At 40.6% G+C, this 27,665-nt stretch overlaps 2 protein-coding genes across 4 annotated transcripts in view; one reads left to right on the forward strand and one right to left on the reverse strand.

Moving 5' to 3' along the window:
- The window catches only part of MACROD2 (mono-ADP ribosylhydrolase 2), a 1,799,128-nt gene that overhangs the window by 1,426,589 nt on the left and 344,874 nt on the right, over positions 1-27,665 (reverse strand). The gene's annotated exons all lie outside the window — the stretch shown is intronic.
- On the forward strand, positions 9,235-23,598 carry FLRT3 (fibronectin leucine rich transmembrane protein 3). Its single transcript, XM_083175823.1, has 3 exons — positions 9,235-9,495; positions 18,131-18,825; positions 20,120-23,598. The coding sequence occupies exon 3, from the start codon at positions 20,147-20,149 to the stop codon at positions 22,100-22,102; it is 1,956 nt and encodes a 651-aa protein (XP_083031949.1). The 5' UTR covers positions 9,235-9,495; positions 18,131-18,825; positions 20,120-20,146; the 3' UTR covers positions 22,103-23,598.

Below are 27,665 nucleotides of genomic sequence, written 5' to 3' on the forward strand. Positions count from 1 at the left end.
CCCATGCCAAATCGAAAAAAAAGTGATAAGGTAAGGGTGAAACCAAAGGGGACAAAACGCCCCCTGATTGAATAAGGATCTGCTCATTATTATGATTGAATACCCCCTTATAGATTCATTGTGTGATCAGAGCTTAATAAGGCTTGCCTACCCTCCCGGAATGGCCAGGAGGCTCCCAAAAATCGGGTCCTACTCCCGGCTCCCCGGGAAGGAGGGCAAGGCTCCCACTTGCTGGCCAGAGCCCCTGCTCCACCCTTCCCCACTGGTTCAATTACCGCAAATCACAGGTCCGCAGGGAATGCGGAGAGGGGGCGGAGCTAAAATGATGCAATAGCGGCACATAATTTAAGCCCTGTCCCCTCTCCGTGGCCCGTGAATCACTGAATTTTATGGCATGAAGGCGGGGTCAAGTGATGTCAGCCATGCCCCCGCCTCCTCTGACGTGTTGCCTCTCCGGACTTCTCCTGGAGAGGTGAAAATCAAAGTCGGCAACCCTGGCTTAATGCCAGTTTGTAGTTAATGGCTGCATTTTCCCCGATCCAGAAGAAATAAAGGAGACTGAAAAAGTTGGTTAGTAATTCATTCCAACATTGCCTTTTACTCTGTGTATTTTTCATCCCAAATGTACAGTAATTAAAAATAAAATAAACCCAGCCTCGCGGGGTCAGCTCTGTGTAAAGTATAACCCATGTTCATCTTTGAAGGCCTTTGACACAGAGTAAAGTTTAAGCAGCCGCCGTAACTAAAAGCCGTCAGACTCCCTTTAATGTTTATGTCACTACTGGTGCCGGGACACACATAAATAAATACAATCACTGCCCTCCTGTGTAAAGGACATCCTTTATATGACTGCAAACAGACAGGTTTTATGTAACCGGAAAAGCTGAAAAACACATGGAGGAAATCACTCTTGAAAGATTTAGTCCACAAAGCAATTTAGTTCCATGGTAGGAATTTCTATTTACTTGCTGCAAAGCCTTGGCAAGTACATAGCATAGTATGCGGCCCACCGCCCCATCCTTACAGACGACTAGTTTAAAATAAAAAACTATAAATCCTAACAGATGAATCAGTGAAATAAGTTTTTCCAATTTTGGGAAGAAGTTTGGAAAGTTACTTAATCATTGGGACTTCTGGGCTCAATCGGCACTTTATAGTCAGAGCGGAGAGACCCCGCAGAGATAAGGACTCCCTGATGCTTCCTAGATCAAAACTACACATCGCCATGGCAGAATATAACTTATGTGCACTTTCTAGAGCCGCTATAGATTACAGAATAAATGTATTAAGCGGTGGAAAAGCTTCCCCCAGTTTAAGCCATTAACGTCCACCCTACGATGCATCCATTAGGCCACCATTCCATCTGCTCTGTGTGTGGGACGCCTGCCTCAATAATGCATCTGTTCAGCTGAAAAAGTATTTTGCACCTTTTTCACCTTGGATTACAATACACTCACATGTTTGATGGCAGTTTTCCAAGGTACTGTACAGTAAATGATTAATACTAAACAGTAACACACCCATTAAAGAGAGAAAGCTGATAAATTGCCAGGGAAACTACATCATACTTGCCTAGGTTCAGGGAGATTATAGTTTTTAGTAGAATTTTTCACAGAGCCCCATTGAGGGGGCGTGTCATGCTCCATCCAAAGGGCGTGTCTAGTTCCATATGTGGAGACATTGTGAAAAGAGATTGTGAACGTGGCACCTAGAAGCGTGGCTGTGTACTGCTACATCTGAGAGGAATATTGTAAATTACTTATATCCAAATGTAGATGAGCCCCAAAGCAGTTAGTAAGAGCTACTATACTTGGTAAAGTGCTAGGAAATGGTGCTGATGATTCAATGTGACTGTATCTATCTCTCATTCCTTTTTTCCCCAAAAATGTAACAGTGTAATGTGGACTAGGTGACATGAGGGAGATTGCTAGACTAATGAGGGAGAGAGGGAGATTGCCGCTATTTCAGGGAGTCTCCTGCAGAATGCAGGATGGTAGGCAGCTATGAACTACATACAATAGGACTGCACTCTTTGTAAGGTACTAAAGACCGGGCGCTAATATTAGGTCTACTATCCCTACCGCAGGTATCCTGTGTGTGCATGCATTATGTTCATGCAACACTATAAAGTCAGTGGGTCCACCTTCTTGCGGCCCCAGTACCACGGAGCCAGCCACACAGGATGTAAGCGCATCGCAATAGATACCATAGGATAGGAAATGCATTGCTGGAGGCAAGGATGTGCTGGCACATCTCTGTACCACAGTCACGCCTACTCCCAGGAGGCTAGAGCACAGGCAAGGGGAAATGGTGGGCTGGGTGCAGGGAGAGCCACCTACTGTAGTGGTGCCCTTCAGCGCGACACCATACTTATTAAGCGCAGTTTGAGAACCACTGATATAAAAAAATATGTGGTACAGTATATGTGTGGACTTGTGGACTTTAATAATACACTGTTTTCTGTTTGCTGTTTATAGATGCTGTTAATGTTAGGAGCTCCTGGTCATATTTTTATGGCAATGTAGGTTACTCAGGGCGGATTGCTGTTGTGTGAATTCACACAGCGATCAGTTATCATATCACTTGCATGCATACAGATCACAGTATGCATGTGCGACATTTTTTTTTTTATTCGCAAGCTGGACGCAGTTTGATTGACAGAAAGTTACCGTTTGTGGGCAGTAACCAAACATTTTTGGGGAGTGTCAGGGAAAACGCAAGCATGCCCAGACGGTTTTAGCGAGGGTATGTGACATCAGCTCTGGTCTCTACCAGTCTGTCTCTGTGGCAGTGGGTATCCAGACTGATCATAGACTGACTCATGATAGACATATGGTCTATCTAATGGTCGACAGTCAAAAGGTTGACAGGGTCAAAACCAGGTCAACAGGGTTTAAAGGTCGACACACAATAGGTTGACAGGGTCTAAAGGTCGACATGAAAAAGGTCAATAGGGTTTAAAAGTCGTCAGGCAATAGGTCGACGTTGTCAAAAGGTCAACATGGAAAAGGTTGACATGAAAAGGGTCGACATGCATTTTGTTCCTAATTTTCAGCCGACATGTGCCGACAGGCGGTATTTCATGCCCTACCATCCACTAGGGCGTGGAGGGAGAATAAAATAGTGTGCCGAGCACAACGAGGCACCATGCCCGAAGCATGGCGAGCGGACGCGGTACACTTTGAAAGTGTCCATGTTGACCTAAAACATTAAAAATGCATGTCGACCTTTTTCCATGTCAACCTTTTGGATGTCAACCTTTTGACCTTTTTGATGTCGACCTTTTAACCATGTGGACCTTTTACCTGGCGACCATCTGACCATGTTGACCTTTTTCATGTTGACCTTTTTCACCATGTCGACCTTTAAACCCTGTCAACCTTTAGAGCCTGTCAACCATTAGTGGTCGACCATATGACTGTCTATCATGAGACAGTCTATGATTTATACCATAACCGTGGCAGTGTTGTGGCTGGGCCACGGTTACACACAAACTGCCAACATTGGAAAAATCATTCAATGGTGAGATGCAAATGGGTTTGCAGCTGTACGACGATGGGCAAAATTTTCACAAGACATTCTTAGACTTGCAAAGGGCGGGTTTTCTCTCTATTAGCTATCTGATCGCAGTACAAAATCGCACAGCAGCGATCAGGACTGAATAACCCCCAATAAGCGCTAAACAGAAATGGTCTCTGTATAAAACAACACATGACCATATAATATTGCTGAACATTTATATTAAGGCAGTAACTAGTCATTACATTTGTCCCAATCTGTGGCTTCCCATAAGCAGAGCCCTAGGAAGTGCACACAAATTATTGTTTCCTGGAGCTCCCCTTGCAGTTCCATATCGACCAATTAACTGCTACCACTCTCAGCAGTAGGGTTGGAAAACAGGTTTTTGTTTTTAAAGGAAAACAATTTTTTTTTAGTTTAAACCATTTATTTTCTGGATTAATGTTCTAATAAAAAGAAGAATTGAATTATGTATGAGAAAACTTTGATCAACCATATTTTAATGCTTTCTTAAAAGCATTATTTTTTAGGCTTTTATTTGAAATCTTTCAATAAACCAATTGTTTTACTGCTTATCTGATCATATTTAGACTTCTTTTCAACAATTATTTATATAGCGCACACATATTCTGCAGCGCTGTACAGAGAATATTTGAACACTCACATCAGTCCCTACCAGTGGAGCTTACAATCTATATTCCCGATCACATGTACAAGAACACACAGCCATTCTAGAGTTAATATTTGCTGGGAGCCCATTAACCTACCAGTAGATATTTTTGGGGAGTACCCGGAGGAAAACCATGCAAGCACGGGGAGAATATACAAACTCTGCACAGTTAGGGCCATAGTGGGAATCGGGCCTTTGCTGTAAGGCAGTAATGCTAACCATTACACCGTCCATGCTAAACATATTAATACATACAAAGTACACCCTACCTCCCAACTGTTCCGCTTTCCGCAGGAATGTCCCTTTTTTTGGGACATTTCCACATCCTGTGGTGGGGGTGGAGGGCAGTTGGAAGCCCCCTGTCCCCCGTGAATAGACGCTGTGCACATGCACACAGCATCCATTCATGCCCCCACAGTAGCGAAACCAGGGCGTGGCTTCATGGGAGCGTAGGGATTATAGGCCATGCCCCCTTCCTGTTACGCCATGCCCCCAAAATTTTCAGGTCCTCCTCTCTCCTCAAAGTTGGGAGGCATGGTACACTCAGAGATAAGTAAATCTTAAGCATTAGTCCTACTTATTTGTTATTGAAATGAAATAAATCTGAACAACATACTTGCCAACCGTCCCGATAATCGCGGGAACATCCCGGTTTTCGGGGACGTTCCTGCGTCCCTCCCACCACCAGCAGTGTCCCGTGGCGGGGGGTGACAGTTGGGAGTCCCCCGTTAGTTGCTGGCGAGCGGACAATAGACGCTGTGCGCATGCGCATAGTGTCTATCCCCCGCATCCAGAGGGGCTGGGGGCTTGGCTAGAGGCTCACAGAGCCTCAGGGCCATGCCCCACAGCGTAAAACGGGGGAGTGGCCTCACAACACGATGTGATTATAGTCCATGCCCCTCCCGTGGCAAGCCATGACCCCTAATTTCGCGCAACTGTCCCTCTTCCGTCCAACTTCAAGTTGGGAGGTATGGAACAAGATGGAAACACACTATTAAGACACACACACAGGAGGAGTTAAGTAGTAGGAGGACTGGGGCTGTATTCCCATTCATCCCATTGTAAATATGGCCCTGTATGGGGCACGTAGGTTTTCTTTCTCCATAAAAGTGCTTATTAGAACTTACAATCAGGTAAATATGCCGTTAGTAAAACCTCTTTTGACAACATGTTTATGAGACCATAACAGACGTGCCAACATGCTATGCATCAATTGACAGACGTTGTGCGTCTGACCTGTTATTCCTCACTTGCCGAGTGAACCTAGACACAATCAACTACTGTAATAAGAATTTTAAACATCAAATAATGAACAGGTAAATTCAGTAAACAAAACATAAATGCCGAACCAGACGAATCATGTCTGGGAACCTCAAACATGACACAATTATGGCCTCTCACTGACCAACCAAATAAAAGCACATATAAATAATCTATGGCCTCCTAATACATTCACTATGGACTGCAACAGACATTATTCTTGTGCAAAATATTGTCTAATAAACATGTACTCTGTAGACACTTTGCGTATTGCGCTGTTGTAATGCTAGGCGAGGTGTGTTTATTATCTGATTATGCTAATAGCAGCAGCTATGTGACTTGTGTATGTGGACTTGAGTCCTTCCTTTTGTATCATTAGCATATATCTGATACACAATCAACGCCCACTTCCCAAAAGCTTCAAAAACTGTATTACTAAGGGCGCATCAAGTGATCTGTAAGTTGTGTGAGTCTCTTTTCATGTGTTCCTCTTTGTGCTGTATTTTAGAGAGTGTATATAGCAGTGTGTGATTAGTCCTGAGTCACTGAAATTAGTAAAAACAAAACAAACAAAAAACTATTTTTTTCTGTGTCCTCCCCCCCCCCCCCCCCACCACCACCTCAAGAATCCTCTAGAAGCACAAGATTTTCAGACATTCTTAAACAGCCACAACGCTGAGGATAACTTCAAAGTACAATCCCCTATGTGTTAGGTTCTGCGTACCCATGCAGTCCGTGTAAATCATGCTTTGATGTTTGTTTCAAGAGAACCATATAGCGATGCGACCCTTGATACATCTAATAACAGTTAGATACTAGTGAGTGCAATTGGAATATAGAACAGGAGTCAATATTATCCTAAAGCAAATGACTGAATTAGACTTCAGAGGCAGTTTAGGAATGTTCGGTTACTTAGAATGTAGTAGAATGCGATATATTGGCGTTTGTGTGTATTTGTTTAAAGTCACTTTAATAATCATTAATAATACGTATTGTGGGCCATAAGTCCCTGTTTTCCCGAATGTCTGATTCCAGACATCGTTGATTTCCTCTGGAAATTGGCAAAAAACGGTGTATTAAAAACACCAGTTCCCAATAATTCTTGGAATTGACAAATCCTGGATTTCCCCGATCCCTTGGGCCAGGCATTGGGAGAACACGGAATTGCCCTGATACGTGCCCTTCCCTTTTACGTAACGGTGGTATTTACAGTCATTCGATAATGAATATCATTTTTTTCCTCCCAAGGGTATACGTTGTGGTGAGTTTATATGTGCCAGCTTATGGAAAATATTCTTAAATATTAGTAATGATTAAGCCTGCACACTGGTGACTTATGGCCCGATTCAGACCTGCTCACTGGGCTTTGCAGGGCTGCGAATGGATGTGAATGGGTACACATCTGTTCGCCAGCACCAGCACAGAGGAGAAATCCTTCAATGGTTATTTACCATCAAAGGATTTCTCCCCCTCTGTCCAGAGCTCGCAGCTGCCTGCGCGACCCAGGAGTCACGTGGCGGCTGCTTGCAGCAGCGCAAATTTGGGAGCAGGCACCAACGTTACTCACCCACCCTAAACAGGCAGTGTGTCTATGAGAGCATCCACTGGTTTTGTGAGTACGCCCATAAAATGCCAGGGTCTACCCCAGAAAGCCCCGTCCTTACCCGTCAGTCAGACTGCGAGCGCTGCGGCGAGGAAAAAATTAGCTGAAGGCACTCGCAGGTGGGGCCCTGCACATGTGCATTGGAGACTATGCGCAGATCGGAAGAGGGGCCAAATTCAGACCTGTGTGAACAGGACTGAATCAGTCCCTTAATGTCACCAACTAGATAATTGATACATGTAATATATTTTTTTTTGGGGGGGGGGGGGGGAATATTCAATGAGATGCAGATGGTAAGTAATGATAAACAGTCCCTGCCCCTTTGGGACCTACAATCTGTATTCCCCAGCACATGTACACACCAGGGTTATTGTTATTACTTTTTTTTTTAAAGGTAATTAACCTATCTTCTTTTTTTGGATTGTTAGAGTAAACCAGATGAATTTGGGAGGGAACCCATGTCAACATGGGGAGAATATACAAACCCCACACAGATAGGGTCTTAGTTTGAATTAAATCTAAGACCCTATCTGTGTGGGGTTTGTATATTAAAAACTTATTATAAACTCAGTGCGGTGAGACAGCAATGCTAACCACTGTGTCACCATGCTTCTCTGCATATGTATGTTTCTGACTCAGCGCTAAGATAATATGGTAGATGCATTTATCTGCACTTATAAAATTGTGTTCAAATATGAGGGTTTTTGAGCTCTTTCAAATCCCATGGAAATTAATAGAAGAGGGGTTATGTAATAATTCAGTAAGGTAACTATACATTTTGCGCCGCACAGCCAAGCCACTCCTCCATGCATTCATTTGAATTGTTTTACCTACATGCTCGTTACCAGGGGTTTCTTGCTCGTTGCCAGGAGATACATTGCTCGTAGATGCTCAATTGTTCCCAGAATTCAAAACTTTTAGGTAATGCTATATGCGCTGCAGTTTCCTGACAGATGCTAGAGGCCCATTTTAATCCCTAAAATAAAAGTTCTGACCTATAAATGAGATACAGATATAGCCGCACTTATCACTGCCGCACCAATCCTCATGTGCCACTCCTGTAGCGATTGGTGCGGTCCCATCGCCATGCGTGTGTCTAATTCACGCCCACGGCTCATAGAAACGCATTGAGTGTCGATATCGCTGCATGCTGCATGCCCGTGTTAACAATCTGCCCTCTCATCAGCACGTGCACAGATGACCGAGGGCACTGTTAACGACCCGTGAGATTGTGCGTCTGGCATCATTGAAGTCATACACACTGGGCGATCTAATGAACAATATCGCTCAGAATGCCAAAATGAGTGATATTCCTCATTATATCGCCTACTGTGTGCGGAATTTAGGATGTACATAAGTATAAAGGGTGCCAGGCAAATCCAGATCTGCACATCTGCAGAACATCTGCCCATTGTATGTGACCCGCACTGTGTTCTGTACCAACCAGGACTGATAACGGGTAATCAAGCGCGCATTTAAGAAGAAGGAAAAAAACGAGATTTCTCCTCATCGACAATGCAGGTCGTCCTTTATGTATTAATGCTAATTATTTACCCTTCCTGTTATTTGAGTGTTTTCTGTGCCATTCACTGTTGACAGCTGTGGAATCCATTCACAAAAAAAGTAAAATAAAAAATAAAAATTGAAATTGCGCGCACAGGCAGACAAAGCCTAGCATTTATTATGGAAGGATATTCAGCGCAGCATTCAATAGAAGCACACAGCAACAATAGCAATAGAAATGATTTCTAGGAACTTGGCCAAAGATTGTAATTTTTTTTTTTTACATGATATATTATCATTACAATTAATCGTGTTAACATAAAAAAAAAAAAGAAGATAGGATTCGTATTCTTTACATTGTTATCGGCTGAAACTCAAATATGTGGCTAAGGCGAACCGCCGTGCAGCCCCATCCGCCTGGACAATGTCAGCAAGGAAAGAGTTAACAGTAACCTGAAAGTAAGGATCCAGAAAGAAAGTACATTGGGAAAAATGCCTGATTGACGGAGACAGCTCAGCAAAGTGTGTGCCAGTGTTATTATGGATAGATTTACTCAAGCTCCCTCTTGTGTTTGTTATGGGAATGCAGCAAGTCTGCAGAGGAGGTTACCTCACTGGGGAAGGGCTGACACAAGCCACGCCCACTCCAATGACATCAGCCACACACTCAGCCACTGGTGGGAGTGCAGCTTTAACTTCAGACTTTGAGGTGGGCTCTGAGGACCTAAGTGGAATGTTTCTCTCTCTCCAGCACTTCTCAGTGCACAGGGAATGATGCTGCCTGGTACAAGCTCACACCACTAGCTGCCTACTCCTTTTCTCCATGCATGCTGCACACAGAGGAGCTTACATTTTGCATTGCTACACTAAAGACTGGAATATACACACCACCCTCTTCTCTAGCCATACTGGATTTTTGTTCTCTGCACTGATCTTCCAGGTAAGCCCAGATTTCTGCAAATCATTTGCCACTGCCCGGATGCATTCTTCATGTTGCACTTTACTATGTAAGATTACAGATTTTCTTGTGAACAGATTGCATAGAATAAGCAATGGCAGCAGCTTGTTCTGTTCTCCCCAGCACTTTGTTAGCAAGTTCTCCCAGGTTGGATACCAGGGACTACACACAGCTGACAAGAGCAGACATGTAGGCTATAGTAGATTGTCAGTTCTTCTGCCCAGTGTCCAGGGCTGGATATGGAGAAGTTGGCATGAATATTCCGTTATCATTGCAAAGCTTGTATTGTGTAGTTAGCAGTAGCTGGATCTGGATATATATACTGGTATAGGATCATCGGATATGAAAGAAAGCATCTTAATGTATGTACATGGTGTGTGCATGCGTGTGTGTGTATACAAGTGATAAGGAAAATAGATTGTAAGCTCCACTGGGGCAGGGACTGCTGTGAATGGCCAGATATTGTCTGTAAAGTGCTGCAGAATATATGCACATAATAGAAATAAGTTCATAGTGATAATAAATGTCTGGTATGATCCCTACAACATACTCGGTCCTGGAAAGGAAATCAATAGCCCCTCAGTGCAGCGTTCTGCGTACATGGAAAGCATCGCTGTACCTCCAATGCCATGTAACGTTACTTGTGTGGAGACGGCGGACTTTGCAGAACACAAATGAACAGCTACACCTACGTTTCAAAACCTGAATTGCTGAAAATCTAGTTCCAACACGCCATTTTTCCACAAGACCTGATTCCTTTCTATGTGCACTGGAAAGTAAGGAGCTTATTTCAGAACACCCCCCCCCCCCCCCCCCCCCATACTGAGCATTAAACCAAAATCCACTGCCTGGACCAAGTGATGTATGTGACCAGCATAGCAATCGGGAAGGGAGGTCGTGTGAGACAGATAATGCCAAGCTTAAGGGGGCAGCAGTATTGTCTCTGCCTGGGGACCCCACTGAGAAAAGGGAATTCTGGATTATATATAAAAAAAAAATCATGTGAAAAACTGCAGATAAACCGGCCTCAGACAGATTAGCAAGTTGATGTGAAGTTGGGGTGTACTTTTCTAGTGCAAGCGGTTGTGTGTTCCCATCCAGAGAAATTATTATCCTCCTTTATTTATATGGCGCCACAGGGGATCTGCAGCACCCAATTACAGAGTACATAAAGGAATAAGCAAGACCGTAACTTCCAGTTGAATACAATAGACGACAAGTACAGGGTACTTAACCATAGCTGCGTCAGCAGATGACATCTACCTTTTTACAAGTGATCCTAACATTTACTGTACTTTATAGTGCAGCATTTTCTAATGCTGCGGGACTGTTTTAATGGTAAAAGTGTCTTATTCTGTGGCTGTGTGTTCCATGGCCACGTTCATATTTGTCAGGAGGCAGGCTGCTGTGAGGGGGAACAAAGCCAGGACGGCGGAGCTTTGTGTGTATCTGAGCCCCCTGCTCTCTTCCCTGGCTCCTGCCCACCGGCTGCAGCTGCTAACAAACCACAGTGATGGTGAATAATGCTCACATTAAAGCAATAGGTCTCACCGAGAGCTGTACTCAGAGACCGTGCCGCTGCCTGCTGTATTATCCAGCAACGGAGATTAGTCCCTGCAAATATATTCATTCAGCATTAGGGGTCTAATCATATTATTCCCATAATAATCTGCTGAGATGCCAAAGCTGACCGTGTCTACTGGATCCCAAATACTATAATAACAGTGTGGCTAGAAACCTCTAGGAAATACTTATATATGCACTTATGACATTAAAAGAATCTGTTACATGTATATTATATAATAATAACTATTTAACTACATTTGTAGAGTCACACTTTAATATATATATATATATATATATATATATATATATTTATTACACAACACACTCATATGCACACACATTATATATATATAACATATCTGTGTGTGTGTGTGTGGTGGCACACATTAACACTACATTTGTGTATACACACACACACATACATAAATACTGTGTGTGTGTGTATATATATATATATATATATATATATATATATATATATATATATATATATATAAAAAGAGAGAGAGAGAGAGATACATACACACACACACACACACACACACACGCAAGTACATAAGGGGGGTCTGTAGTCTCTCTATAATGTTATAATGTATATATACTTACTATGACCAATATATATATATTGATCACTCCCATGTCTGGCAAATTATATTTCCTAGCCCCACAAAATAAAAGATGACCACCAATTAATACATGTTTTACAGTCTAGAGTAATCTCAGTGGTTAGGTATATATGAATCCCCATTAAAATCATATGAAGGCATCACATTACTGACAGGAGCTGACCATAAACATATTGTAACCCTTTAAATGCATAGAACTGTCCACATCCTTATTTTACAGCTTTGTGGCCGAATCACAGCAAGGGATATAAATTTGGTCAAATTCTGGCTCCTGTCACACTTTGTTACCAGACTATTAATTATCTATCCCCTTGGTCCATTCTCTTCGTACAGCACTGTCCAATCAGATAAAGTCCAATTATTCGCCATCTAGTGCCTGCGGGTGTGCAGTCCTAACGAACATTACTCTCCCACAGGATAAAAAACACAATTATCAGTTTAAGCTCACGGCGTGACAAAAAGATCTCTGCCCATGAAAAGACAGGCTTGTGTAAAGTCATTCCGCCACTGCCAGAGTTTGCAGTCGTGGATTTTTTGGTTTTCATTGTACTCTTTGTACAACATTTTAGCTTTCGTTAACCCTTTCACAAACCGCAGCACAGGCGATGCCCTGAAAACGACATCTTGCCCTATTGGTTTGCTGCTTTTGAGTGTACTTTGAAGCAGCACACAATGCTAATATATATATTTGAGATGGAAGACTGATATGCTTAGTACAATGCACATACAATTGCTTGTCTTGTACGCTAGTCTGTGCGTGTGATGGAATGAGAGTGTAAGGGAATAACTGGAATACTGGAAAGCTATGAGTGCAAATCACTGTAACTGGCATGTTGTGCTGGGCATTGTAGTTCCACAATAGCTAGACAAAGGGAATTGGGACAGTGTAAATGGCATTATACTACACTAACCCAGGGCTACAGAAATACACGGAAGGGTGCAACTTCAGGGAGGAGTGGGGTATTTTGATTTTAGTCCTTTTAGCACCATTTTTTCTGGTGTTGGTTGTATTGTTCAAGGTAACCACTAAATAAATACCATGGTTAATGAAATCAGCATGGCCATTAGGGTTTCACAAAGTCCTTCAAAAGGAGAACTTTTGCTTGGTCTCGCTGACACCACTGTTCCACTCAACAGGAGACTTTGTTGCAATTAAAGTCTGGGGGAAAGCGGATAGAAGCTGCGAGTGTCTGACTTGTGGGTCTGGACAGAAAAAGGGGACTAGCAGAGTCTACCACCCCCAAGTGGGCATAGGCTGGGCTGGAGAGAGGTCAGAGCACTTTTTCAGCTGTCAATTCTTTTTTTTTTTTATTCAATGAACAAAGAAGAGTCAGTGGTCTGTTTCCTGGCTCTGCGAGTTCAAACAGTCATAAAAATGGATACTGTACGGATAGTTATATATGGCACTGTGCTTGACAGGCTGTATGCAATACAGGGTGCCTTGCACTGTATCTACTATTGCAAATATTTATGTATACATATTTATGTGTGTGTGTATGTGTATATATATATATATATATATATATATATATATATATATACACACACATATACATACATAGATATATATATATAGTTTTTAATTATATTTTTTATTTTATATATATTTTTGATTATATTTTGATATATATATATATATATATATATATATATATATATATATAATGTTCTCTTCTCTCTCTCTCTCTCTCTCTCTCTATATATATTTTTTTTTTCATGGCCTACACAATTTTGCAATCTCCGACAGATTTTTAGAAGTACCAGCAGTAAATGTTTTGCATCAATGTCACAAGACCCAAAGCCAGACAGCTAGCAATGGGAAGTCAGCTCAGGGATCCCAACATTTGTAACCAGAGTAGGACAGTTTTCTATTACATTTTAATTTGATTGAAAGCTCCTTTATGTTTTCATGTCTTCACACGCACACCATTGACTTTGACAGGCCAATTGCACTACCCTGTAACAAGGTATTGCACAAAACCAAATATTATAATGGCGGATTGGTAAACAGTGTGAGGTGCTGCAGAATGCTGGTAATTTGCAGCCTGCTGTGCGCAGACACAGTCACTCATCACGCCCTGAGGTGGTGTCTTGCGTCTCTCTTAAACTAATAACAGGTAAGCACTACACTCAATGACTTCCTGCACTCGTTTAAGACAAAGGGCACAATTGTTTTGCATACTTTCTAAAAAGCAGTTGACTAGGTTCCCTTGACAACTGTACGTGGTTAGTCTTCAGCCACATTCCCCTATTAATTTGTGCAAATAGGCGATTTGTAAAGTGTCTGTAGGAAATTTACACTGGGCTCCTAATTGCGCTGAGATTGGATACACCATATGGTTTTTATATTGTGGGTTCTTGGAAGATGTAAACATTACAGGAGTGCTGGGTACTCAGTATTTCAGGCAGTCATGTACAGAGGCTGGTGCTCCAATTCTGTATGTTTATACTTCCTTACCTAGTGACGGATAGGGGCCCCGAATCACATATGTTATATGTACAGGTCAATTGTGCCTCTCCATAAGTATTCATAGTCTGGATAAGTTACATACAGTATGAATGGCTGCACTGATTAGCTTGGTCATGCTATCATTCCTACAGGACTGGCTAAGGAAACCTATACTCTGCTAGGATTGGTGACATGTGACACTGCTGGATGTACATATGTTGAAGAAATTGTCCATTGGCTTAGTCACAGCACTGATACTAACACTGACAGTCAGTAGGACTATGCTGTACAGATACATTGCTTTTATTTGCAACAGTCCTAAAGTCTAGGCCGGTGACAATGTAGAAATTAGCAGCAGATGTGTAATGGGACATGTAAGCTGCAGCAATAGGTTGCTTATTCATGTAGTGCTGCCAATATGATAAGTGGCTTTGCAATGATTTTGTGACTAAGGAAGGGGGTGGACTGGTTAATCAAAGCTCTCTGATGTTTTAACCCCCCACTTCCCCCTCCCCCCGCCCCATGTCTCCAGTAAAGCAAGACACATAACAATTCAAATGATTGTGATGTTGTTATAATACAGTAGGTTTGTAGGCTAAAATGTAAAGATATTTTTACACCTTTAATGCTGTGTACACCATGCTTTGCAGCACCCAATGCCGATTTGATCCCGATACTCAACCCTGCGGCACCGGAATCCAATGTAGAAATGGACTGTGCATAACAGTCCATTTCTGATATATCAGAAAGAGGACCATGCTGCTCAATGCAGCATGGACCCCGCTCCCCCCTCCCCTGGGTGCGCCATCCTTTCCTCTCTGCCAGCAGAGGCGGGACCCCGAATTGATATGAGCGGCTGCCAAATCACAGCGTGTGTACACACCTAAAGGATTGTAAAAAAATATGTGGTGGTGGGGAGGGTGGACAGATCATTCACTGGGTCCACTCTGCAAAAAATTGATACAAAAAAAAATACTAAATACAGAAGTCTGCTCTGTGTGCTCCAAACCCTGAACACAGGTTTGAGATTCCCTGGACAATAGAGTACAATATATAGATATATAAAATTGTCATAATGGTGACATAGTATGTGAGGACATGTGTTAATCAGGGCTACACATTCGATTGACCCACTACCCCCCAGAGATCCCGGTGGTCTTTTCCATGACTGCAGATTTAACAGTGAGTGAGGTACCTGTCTGAAATCTGATGATGGTGGAAAATGGAACTGCTAGACAGACCGCTTAAGCAGCATATGGCCCAAGCTGTCATCAATTCTACAATGTGAAACACAAGTAGGCATGGCAGATACTTTCATGCTGCAGTATTACTTGGAAATCCCTACTCTGTATACGAACTGACTCTATGCCAAACACAGCAAAGCCATTTCTACAACTGGTGGAAGGTGGAAAAAAAGTACAATTATTTGATGTAGCAAAAGACGAAAGCCCTAAAGTCATGTCTGACTACAAATATAACTATGAATATGTCATAATGTAAGCTTTCCTTTGCATCGGCTCAGTCAGTGTACAATAAGCCATAGACCTCTAGAATAAAACATGGAGAAGGGAAGGGTTGCCAACTCTTGATCCTCCGTCATGAAGAGGCCTGGGTCATATTTTATATAGAAATGTATATACTAAAACTAAGGTTAGTCTGCAGATGTCTTTGGGATTTTACAGGGATCTGGATTTAACATCTTGGCTAGCTATTGATATGCAAATCACATCATATCAAACAGATGTGAGGAGGGCCATCTCTTTATGAACTGCTGAAGAATTTATTCTAATCCACTTTATTTTTTTTTCATTATTCCACCCAAAGTCTGCTTTTGTTTTGTGCCTTTTGTTGGTTTTTTTCTCATTTTTTTGGCTTCTATGGAGCTTTGCTTTACTTTGTGCAGGAAAAAAAAGGATACAGTTGCCATTGATCCTAATGAGCTTTCAGTTAAGTCCAACACCGCCCCTTTGACAATGACAGTATTAGAAAGTGATTTGCATGACAATTGGGGTTAAAAAGACATGGTGGAGAACTCATTGTAAAAACAAGCAAATACTTTTATTCTCCGTGTCATTTCCTCTCATCAAAGATGCTAATTTAGGGCAATCAACAAGTTGAAAAATGACTTTGTAGCAATACATGGGTGTGACGACTTACATTTACTTGAAATCAATATAAAGGAAGAAAATAAAATATGCAGATGTGTCCTATTACATACGCATCGCAGCAAGAATGTTGCAGCATAGCGGAAAAAGGGCATTAGCGCACTTCTGGTATGCCATTGAAGTGAAGGGGAGCAGCGTGCGCATGTGCCCGCCTCCCATTCATTTTGTCGCTATGCCGCGGACATGAATGGGAGCTGCGTTTGCCTGTATCCCATTCACTTTAATGGGACCCGGCAGGCCGCGCTGAGGTCGCATCGCGGCCTCACTGAGTAAGCTGATATGTACAGCAACAATGTAATGGGACAAATTCATATTTATTTAACGATCAATACAGGTAAGGGAACAGTGTTTTTTTAGTTAAAAGAATGGAGATAGCTGAAGCAAGAAAACGTTTCATTGTAATCTTAGCCGCAGTGATGATTCACTTGAGAGGTTGTTAACAAATTTAAAATAAAAATCGATGTAGACGTGGACAACACTTATCAATACAGACTAATGGTTAACTTTAAAAGGTAAAGAGGAGCTTAACTCTTAATCTAGTGATGGTTACTGCTGGTAAATAAGTGTCAGAATTATCTGCTGACCAGCTATCACTGTTACTGGCAAGAAGACAGAGTTCCTTCTTGCGCACCATTTGAACCGTTCCGGTAGATAAGTAGGGAAAACTGTGTCTTTAAAAGTGTTTAGGCCAGAGGCACCTCACTTTAAGCAGTATCCACATTCACAGTTATCTTAGCCATATATCTTTAAAGATTAATCGTCTGGAGATGGAATCTATTTTATATAAAAGGAGGCTCCTGCATCTATTATTCAGCATACTGGCACTGCAGAGCATTTTAATTCTGGAACAGATGCTCTGCTTGCTGGATGCCATGTAATTACTGAACGGAGAAGCAAATTGCTGCTATGGCATTCCTTAATTTCAGGGTCAAGTATTTCCAGCTTACTCAAATTCTCTTACTTGTCACTCTGAGCACCTTGGTAAGTTTGACCCTTACTGAAGCCCCAAAAAAAAAAGAATTACACAAATCCCAGGCAAATGATACCCGGGACTTAACAGCATCTGATTTGTGATGTTTGTGCTGCTAGAACACTTGCATAGGGTTCAACTACATCTACATACTCTATACTGTCACCCATAATAAAAATAGGCGGCCATATTGTGCTCGTGTTTCGTTGATATCACAAATTTCTAGTAAGGTCATTGGTTGAACTTGGGTTCCACCCACAAAAATACTTCTACTGTGATATTTAGGCAACAAGTATACTACAAATCTTTGTGTGTGTGTGTATATATTTGTTTGTATAGATTTAAAAAGCTTTTGTTGGTTGAGATTCAAAGCAAATGTTACACTAAAACATTTTATTGTGTGCAGCTTTAACGGTACTGCTCGCTTGCACAAAATCAGGAATGGCTTCGGGTCTTGGTTATCTATTACATGTATACAAGTGGTGGACAGCAAAGGATTGTGCTTCACTTTGTAATCGAAAAGGACAGGTGTCACCGTTTGCTAAAGTAATTTCTCTGCAGTTGGTTGATTGAAGCTGACTTCAATTACAGTTGCTCTCGGATGGATGCACTGGAATGGCTGATGTGAAATAGTAGAAAACGTGGCAGCGAGTGGTACCATGCTCGTGACCTTTGGGAACTTTGAGGTTTGGAAGGAGAGGAGAGTAAATAGTTTTGTTTATTATAACACTAATGAATGTACATCAATCAAGCATAAGCACGCAATTCAATTTTCTTCTATTATGCCAAGATTCAAACTTCCTTACCCTGCTCATTAAAATCATTTTTTTTCTCTCTCTAGGAAACCTATATGAAGACTATCTCACAAGGAATTTTTTGGACAGCAGACGAGCACACTTTGTTTCGCCTATAAGAAAACTTTCCAAAAGCTCGAATAGCTATTCCTGATAAATTTCTTCCAATTTTTATTTTTTTGCAATCAAGTCTTCAAGTTTGGCTTGGAAAACTTGATGTTTTCACAACGGGTGTGAACCTTTCTGGATGTGACTACTGTACAGAGAGCATTCATGGTTGAGTTTGCACAGGAAATACAAAAAGAAAGCATGTACCTACACTGAGTGCACTATTTATTTAAGCCTTTACATTATGAATAATGCCCTTGGTGTGGAGTTATTTTACTGGTGTTGCTGAGGAGCGTTTGTAAATGGAAAGCCCAATTCTGGCATGAAAATTAAGCCAGCCAAAGGGGATTATAAAGAAACCGTTAATTTGGCATACAAGGAAATTTCATGTTGTCATAGGAAACTGAAACTCATTAAACACACTATTTGGTGTCGGTAGTAAACGTTTGCTGTGATGTGGATAAGAGATAGTGGAATTCATTGCCTTCTTCCACCAGTTCGGACTGTTTGAATAAACACTGTGAAAGAAAAACTGCTCAATGAGATAACCCAGACCTTGCTATTCTGTGAACACAAGGCCTTTAAAAACATTGTCCAGCGAGAGAACTCAAGGGAACAACAGATCAAACTACAGGTATGTTTTTGTCTAACTTCCATTAAAGAGCACATAAGAGGGAGTAAAAAAAAAAAAAAAAAAAAAAAGCAAAGAAATTCTAATACAATCAGAGTATGTTTCATGATGCAGGCTGGAACCTGAGATGCCCTTAAGTCCCATCTGTGTCAGGAACACTTAAATGGGCACTTTAACTTCAGGTAACTGTTGTATAGTAGAGTACATATGGAAGAGTGTATTGTACTATACATCTGGATAGGCTAATTCCTATATTTTTTTAGCCAATCAGAATCAGGTTTGAGCACACAGCCGATGATGTGTTATCAGCCACTGCTACTGCATAACACCTCTGTTCTTTTATATTGTAAGACAATAGGCTGTATGACTAAAGGTTGTAGAATACATTATATGATGCTGCCAACCACTCAGTTAAAGTAGGAAACTGCCGACAACATAATTTATATGTTATTGTTACACAAGTAAACAAGGTGTATGCTGTATACATATAAAAACCATTCAGGACCCAGAGGAAAAGGAGGAATTTATGTAATTCTGCAGATAGAGAATCAGTAAATGTTGCTCAAGAGATTCACTATACAGATATCAGCAAATAGCTTACACCCAGGTATATAATATAATTTATTCAAATTAAGTCATATAGCACTTTAAAACCGCAAGCATTAATAAAGTGCTACATTAATTATAGGGCATTGTGTAATACAGAGCAAACACAATAAATATTTCTAAGTTTATTGTATATAAATACTGAAATATGTATTGTAAATAATTAAAGAAAACTACTTTCTGTACAAGTCTCACAAAAAAACAACAACACACACAATCAACTGTAAATAACTAAAATACTGTAGATAATGTTTTAGGTTGCCTTAATTTATCTGTATGTCTCCAATAAAATATCTAGATATGATTCTGCATAGAATACACATTCCCTATATAGATTATAATGTAACAGTGCCTCTAGTGGTCACCTTATTCAATGTTAGTATGCAGGTTTCCTAAAGTAAATAATAAAAAAGGATTTTTACAATCTCTTAAACACCAGGCTATATTTTGCAATGTTATGCTGGAACCTGTAATTTTGTACGCTTTTTATAAAATAACTGATATTTTACATCTGGGATTGTCCAAAAGATGTCACCAAACTAGTAAAGATTATTATTGACCATATATAATCTGCGTTCTTACTGGAAAAGTTGAGGAAGGTTGCAATATTGCGGTTCTACTTTTTCTTTTTACTTCAATTACAATTTTCTTAAAATAGAGATACTAATCCTATCTTTTTATTTTCTTTCAGACCACCAGATTGAAGCCTTCATCCTTCATGACCATGAGTGCTGACACCTGGAACTTTCTTTTAGCCTGGACTCAATTGCTGTTACTACTCCGAATGGCGCCACAACACGTCAGTGCCAAATCCTGCCCTTCGCTATGCCGATGTGATGGAGGCTTCATTTATTGCAATGATAGGGACTTGACATCTATTCCTTCGGGGATTCCAGAGGATGCTACAACTCTTTATCTTCAAAATAATCAGATCAACAATGCTGGGATACCTTCAGATTTGAAAGGCTTGGATAAAGTTGAGAGAATCTATTTGTATCGAAACAGTTTAGATGAATTTCCAATTAACCTCCCAAAAAACGTTAAAGAGCTACATCTGCAGGAAAACAATATACGGACAATTACCTATGATGCACTTTCACAGATTCCTTCCATTGAAGAGCTGCATCTAGATGATAATTCTGTCTCTGCGGTTAGCATCGAGGATGGCGCGTTCCGAGACAACATCTATCTCCGTCTCCTTTTCCTTTCACGAAATCACCTAAGCACAATACCCTGGGGTTTGCCTAGAACGATTGAAGAGTTGCGTATGGATGATAATCGTATTTCCACGATTGCAGAGATCTCTTTGCAGGACCTCACAAATCTAAAGCGTCTTGTTTTGGATGGAAATCTTTTAAACAATTATGGCCTTGGGGAGAGAGTCTTTATGAACTTGATTAATCTGACAGAACTCTCATTAGTTCGTAATTCACTGACATCTCCCCCAGCAAACTTACCAGGCACAAACCTGAGAAAGCTTTACCTACAGGAGAATCATATGAACTATGTACCTCCCAATGCTTTTGCTGATCTAACTCAACTTTATCGACTTGATATGTCAAATAATAACATTACATCGTTACCCCAGGGTATTTTTGATGACTTAGATAATTTGACACAGTTGTTCCTACGCAACAATCCTTGGTATTGTGGTTGCAAAATGAAATGGGTTCGTGACTGGCTGCAGTCTTTGCCTTCCAAAGTTAATGTCCGTGGGCTGATGTGCCAGGCACCTGAGCGTGTAAGGGGAATGACCATCAAAGACCTTAACAAAGAATTATTTGATTGTAAAGACAATATTAATACAAATACAATTCTTATTACAACAACAACTATGTTAAACACTTTACTTCCAGCACAAGGACAACGGCCAATGTCTGTGACTAAACAGCCAGAGATAAAACCACCAGATGTCAACAGAATCTACAGAACCACCCCGATACCAGTGAGAAAAATTATCACAATTAATGTGAAATCTGTCACTGTTGAAACAATACATATTTCTTGGAAAATTGCATTACCAATGAAGTCTCTGAGACTGAGCTGGCAGTTAGGTCACAGTCCAGTTTTTGGATCTATAACGGAAACCATTGTGACAGGTGACCGAACGGAATACTTGCTTACAGCACTAGAGCCAGAGTCCCCATACCGTATATGTATGGTTCCCATGGAAACCGGTAACTTCTTCTTATTCGACGAAACTCCAGTATGCATCGAAACAGAGACTGCTCCACTTAAAATGTACAACCCAACCACAACACTAAACCGAGAGCAGGAGAAGGAGCCTTATAAAAACTCTAGTTTACCTCTAGCTGCCATCATCGGTGGAGCGGTGGCACTGGTGGCTATCACACTACTTGCTTTGGTTTGTTGGTATGTCCATCGGAATGGATCCCTCTTTTCCAGGAACTGTGCCTACAGCAAGGGCCGTAGAAGAAAAGACGACTATGCAGAGGCGGGGACTAAGAAGGACAACTCCATTTTAGAAATCAGGGAAACCTCTTTTCAAATGATACCAATAAACAATGAGCCAATGTCCAAGGAGGAGTTTATATTACACACTATATTTCCATCCAATGGTGTGAGCTTGTACAAAACCAGCCATAGTGAAAGCAGCAGTAATAGAAGCTACAGGGACAGTGGTATACCAGATTCTGACCATTCACATTCATGATGCTTAAGGGCACAAGACTTTTTATAGGAACTAAAATAAGTGAATGGCATTCACTGTTGTACTGAAAAACACTGGATTAATAAAAAAAAGACAAAAACATTTGAAGGAGCAATGTACTGTACATTTGCCATATAATTTATATTTAAGAACTTTTTATTAAAAGTTGAAAAATTTCAGGTTGCTGCTACGATTAAGTGTAGTTTGTCGCCTGACCACAATTCTCTATTTTAGTATTTTTTGTAATTTGTACTGTATTTTCCTTGCTAATATTGAAAGTTACAGACCATTTAACTCTTTTTTTGTGTTCTACTGAGTAAAATGACTTGTTGACTGTGAAAGTGAATTTTTTTTTGCTGTGTTGAACAATCAGGATTTTTTTTTCCTAATTTTCCCAGATCTTTGTATTATAAGCACAGGCCATTTTTGCATTTCATTTCTAATCATGGTATGAATAAGACTTAGCTACAAAAATAGGAAATAATCCAAACAACAGTATTTTGTTGGGTCTGTAAAACAAAAAAGTATTGTACAAAAGAAACTCAATAAACAAAAACAAATCCCAATGTGTGTAGTAATGGGCATTATAAGTTTTTTATAATAAGAACGAAGTTTATGAAGACATTGGTTATGGTTCTATGGCACAAATATCTATTTAAAATATTTTTTTTTGTTTATTTAGAAGTTATTTAGAACTTCCAGTGCAAACTGGTCTTTAAGAGTCATAGAGGTCGCTGTAGTACTGAAACTGTTCATAAAATATTCCAAATAACATATTAACACCTTTCCATGGTCATTGATGACATTTTTGCCTCCAAGTACTTATTTTGTAAGCATGTAGAATAACCTGAAGTTGTAAACAAACATAAATGACAATAATTTGTATAGTCCTGCATAATATATAGGTGCTAATTAAAAAAAAAGTATTACATCATAAATAAATCCAACAAAATATGTATAAGCTATATATTTAAATGTTTTCTTAAAATACATATAACGTATGTAGAATTGAAAGTTTAAAGGAGGCTACATCTCATTTAAAAAAGTACTTGGAAATTAAAATTTGACACAGTTTTACATGGAGTAAAACATTTTATCCATCTTTAAAACGATATTTATTACATATAAAATGTAGACTAAACACGGCTCCCAAAAAAAGCTATTTTTTTCCAGCAGAAAAACCTGGTTCATAGTGCCCATTACTACATAATTGCATATTGTGTTAAAAATATGTACCATGTTAATTTGTCCTTCTGTTAATTTAATATTTAAACAAAATACACTTTTGTTGCCATACCCCCCCTTTCTCTCTATTTTTTTATATAAATGCCAAAAAGCATTATATGCCCTTTGGCTGTATTTGTATGTGCCTTGATCCAATGCTACACATATTCAGCTTTGTTTTAATTTTTTTTTTTGTTTTGTTAAATTTTTATTTTCGGTGAAATATTTTTCATACTTGCGATCTATGAGAAACTTTGACCTTATCGCTGAATAAAATGAAAAAAAAATCATAACGACTTTCTATTTTGTTTATAGAGAGAATTTAATTTTTTTTTCTGTGTGCGTTTAAACTTTAAACACATTTGCAAACCATTAATAGGAAACCTAATCAGCACAATTATTTGCAAGTTTCTATTGCGTCTTTGTTCAGTGAAGTCCTATCATTTTGTATCTGCAATTTTCACCAGTGGCCTATCGAAAGTATTAAATGTCATGCAACCTTAGAATTGCAAACATGCTAGCAGAAGGCAAGCGAGACATAAATAAGTCCCAAAGGATCGAGTAAGTACCCAACTGTCTAAACATCACTTATACGTGAACATCAGTACTAAGTTTGTCTGGCTAAAGCAGATGAGAAATGACTGCCCTCAGAAATTATCTTAATTTATGGCTCTTAAGAGAGACCATTCATTTTACTTTGCCTGTAGAGGAGGGATCCTCTGAAACTGATGTTGACACAACTTTAGTATGAATTTCCTGTTATGTTATGGATTACCACCATTGGCGATTGGCAAACTGCCATATATTCAGCAACATTAAAAAAAAGGAACAGACTTCTATATACACTGAGTAACGCATGGAGGGTTTAAATACTTTTACCTCTGCTGTGTATTTCATTTTTTTTTTATTGTGAAAAATGGGTCTGAACATATTTTGTAAAAAAAGAAGCAGAGAAGCAATCCTTGATCCTAATTTCTAGTAAAGAAAAAGGATTAGCAAGTCAGGATATTGATGAATATACCCTACCCATTCCTGCCCAATAAATATAATTTGTAGGTGTAGGTTCTCATTCTAGACGGAATATGCCTCTAAATCAAAAATGCACCCTGAAAAAAAAAAAAGATTACACATCTGGCTGTGTTGCATGATTTATCTATATAAGCACGGGTAGCATATGCATGCACCTGCTTACTGCAGGGGAGACTAGTAGTAAATGAGGCTGGACTATTCCAGGAGGCGTGGCTTCGCCATGGTATTAGTGCTTAATTTACAGTACATAATTCATACACAATATAGTAAATGTCTGGACAGTCATAGTAATACATAATAAAGTAGCATTGACCATCTACAAAGAAATGAGATGCAAATACAAAAGCAAAGTAGTAATTAAGTTGAAATCAATAAACCTATTTGTTGCCTGAGCCTGTTAATGAGGATCACCTCCAACTGCTGCAAATCAATTGCAAATCTCTTTTTAATAATATAAATATGAGATTGCATCATGCTTGCCTACTCTCCCGGAATGGGCCGCAGGCTCCCAAAAGTCGTGTAGCACTTATGGCCACTTTAAAAAGTGGGCAAGTCTCCATCATCTTACTCCCACCTGCTACAACTTTACCCTGTTCCCCTTCATTTACACCCACAAACGATTGAACCAAGATGAAAAAGGGGTAGTCCTGGGCTGCGGAGATGCCGGTTCTACCCTCGTAGCCAGTAATATGTACATTGCATAGTGAGGTTGGGGCGTGATGATTTTATTTGCATCTCCACACCATTAGACCTGCCCCCCCTTTGCAGAATACCGCCCCCTGGTGAGCCTACATGGCAAGTATAGATTGCAGCAGCCACATAACAATAATAACAGTATAAGGCATCATCAGAAGGGGATGCAGTTAATTTGCCGGCGGTCGGGATCCCGGCGGTCGGAATCCCGACACTGGAATCCCGACCGCCGAAATCCCGAAACTTTCTCCCTCCGTGGGTGTCCACGACACCCATAGAGGGAGAATAAAATAGCGTGCCGAGCGTAGCGAGGCACCGGGCCCGCTGCGTGGCGAGCGCAGCGAGCCCGCAAGGGGGGGCGATCCATGTCCCCCCCTTGTCGGGATTTCGGCGGTCGGGATTCCAGTGTCGGGATTCCGACCGCCGGGATCCCGACCGCCGGCAAATCGTATCGGATCCATCAGAAGTACATATTTTGCCCCAAAGGCTGATTTGCCTCCAAATAGGAGCATATGTCTTTTCTTATTATCAGCATGGGATGAATTTAGTGCAAACACCTTATTACTGTACTTTGCACACATTTACACCTCACTTTCCAACCTGGGCTGAGCCACTATAAGTGCAAGTAGTTGTATGTAAGACATATGTGGCAGTCACCATAGGTGTAGAAGTGAGAGCAATGTATGTGCAAATTCAAACAAAAAGTCTCAAAAAATTTACGCCCAACAGCACAATTTCCCTAGGTTATCAACCAGAGGTTTATCACTGTACAAGTTTAAAGGTAATAGACTTCATATGTAAATACTCTGGCATATCAGATAACAGGCAGGCAAATAAGGGTTGTGACATTTTATACTTGTTATATTTCATAGATTGAATACAATATAGTATATGGATGTATGCATGTGTGTATATATGTACATATTAATTGCTATTAATATAGCCTACTGTAATTTCTAAGTCCAGATAAAACTGTAGACAGGCTGCTTGTATACAGGTCACAGAAACCTAAGGGGGATTCATATATCTACCAGTGTATTAATTGGAGATTGACATACAAATATTTCTCATGACCTAACCCCCTTCATAATCTATTTCACTATTTACCCCCTACATTATCTATATTGCCTTTCTATTTTACATGTTCCATAATCTAACTTAATTTTTTTAACCAAATTGAGTGGAGGTTTACAGATCGGGATGGGCTATATTGTCCCAATATCACATGTCTGAATGCTGTAACATGGAACAGACATTACCAAGCACCATAAAGTTTGGGCAATGCTGATCCAGCCGCCCTGGTCACCCTCAGAAGGGCGGAGTGTCATTTGCTCTCATCCATAACCATGTTTTTGTTCCAACCAGACAGATCTGAAGATAAATCTGTGTGCGTATGGCCACCTTTACAGTGGCATAGGCAGAATAAGCGCTGTGTATTGTTATGGTAACGGTGATGTTACAGTGTGTGAGTGAGAGTTGGTCACAGAGCTAGATAGTAGGTTTACCCACAAGCCATAGAATAAAAAGATGGTGAATGCTAATTGGCTATACCAGTGATGTCTAACCTTGACACTACAGCAGTTGTGTAACTACACATCCCAGCATGCCCTGCCTACCCTGTATAGCACTGGCTTACTGACGCATTGTGTGTAACCATAGCAGTCTACTCAGTAAACATTAATCCTAATACCTTATCCCTGGCCCCAGTACACTAACCTCTGACCATAACCTAATCCTAACCCTAAAACCTTAAGCCAAACTGATAAACCAACCTTAATATCCTATTCCAAATACCCTAACCCCATCCCCCAAACTAATGATAATACCCTCACCTCTAACCAACCACTAAAACAACCCTACTTCCCTATCCTTAATACCATAACCCCTAACCGAGATCCCTAGCCCTAATACCCTAACGCAGTGGTTCCCAACATTTTTGAATGAGGGTGCCCCTGAGTATCTGAAATTTTTTCACGGCACCCCAAGGCCAAAAGTTTCCGATTGATAAAATAGGGAAAAAAATATTATTAAGTAATGTCTGTTCCTATCTCATCCTTAGGGCCAGTTATGTGGTAATGGACAGGATTCACTTTTGTTTGCCTACAATTTTTCTATTACATTGGTCATAAATCATTTTGAATTGGTCAAAGACCACCATCCAGGGCACCCCTGCAAGTCTTCCAAGGCACCCCAGGGTGCCACGGCACACAGTTTGGGAATCACTGCCCTAACTGTTAGACTGGATGGGCCATATGATTCTGATCTGCCCTCGAATTCAACATTTCTATGTAACTCGCTATTCAGTTCCCTCTATTATTTCTCACTAGCTTTTTAAAATGTATCTCACAGGTACCGCTTTCACACCACACACAAAAACCCATGTAAATCCCAGGTTGTTGCCAGGTCAACATGTGGTGTGAAAGGACCATTTTGAATGTCCTGGGTCCAGTAACCCGGCATTCCGACCCGGGATGAAAGAACTGTTATTGCCGGGTTGGGCCGGGGTTGCTCGGCAACGCAAACGGGTAACCCGGGTCGAACGACCCAGCTCCCATTTACTTCCATCGAGGAGACAGAAGCGTCATCTCAGTGCTGCCTCCTCCCCCCACCTGATGCGCCA

Source organism: Crinia signifera, chromosome 3 (assembly GCF_055691185.1).
Source record: "Crinia signifera chromosome 3, ASM5569118v1, whole genome shotgun sequence".
In the NCBI taxonomy this organism is placed as follows: Eukaryota; Metazoa; Chordata; class Amphibia; order Anura; family Myobatrachidae; genus Crinia; species Crinia signifera.

Excerpts from the sequence above, each read along its gene's own strand:
- FLRT3 (XM_083175823.1), top strand. The coding sequence starts at position 20,147 with ATGACCATGAGTGCTGACACCTGGAACTTTCTTTTAGCCTGGACTCAA.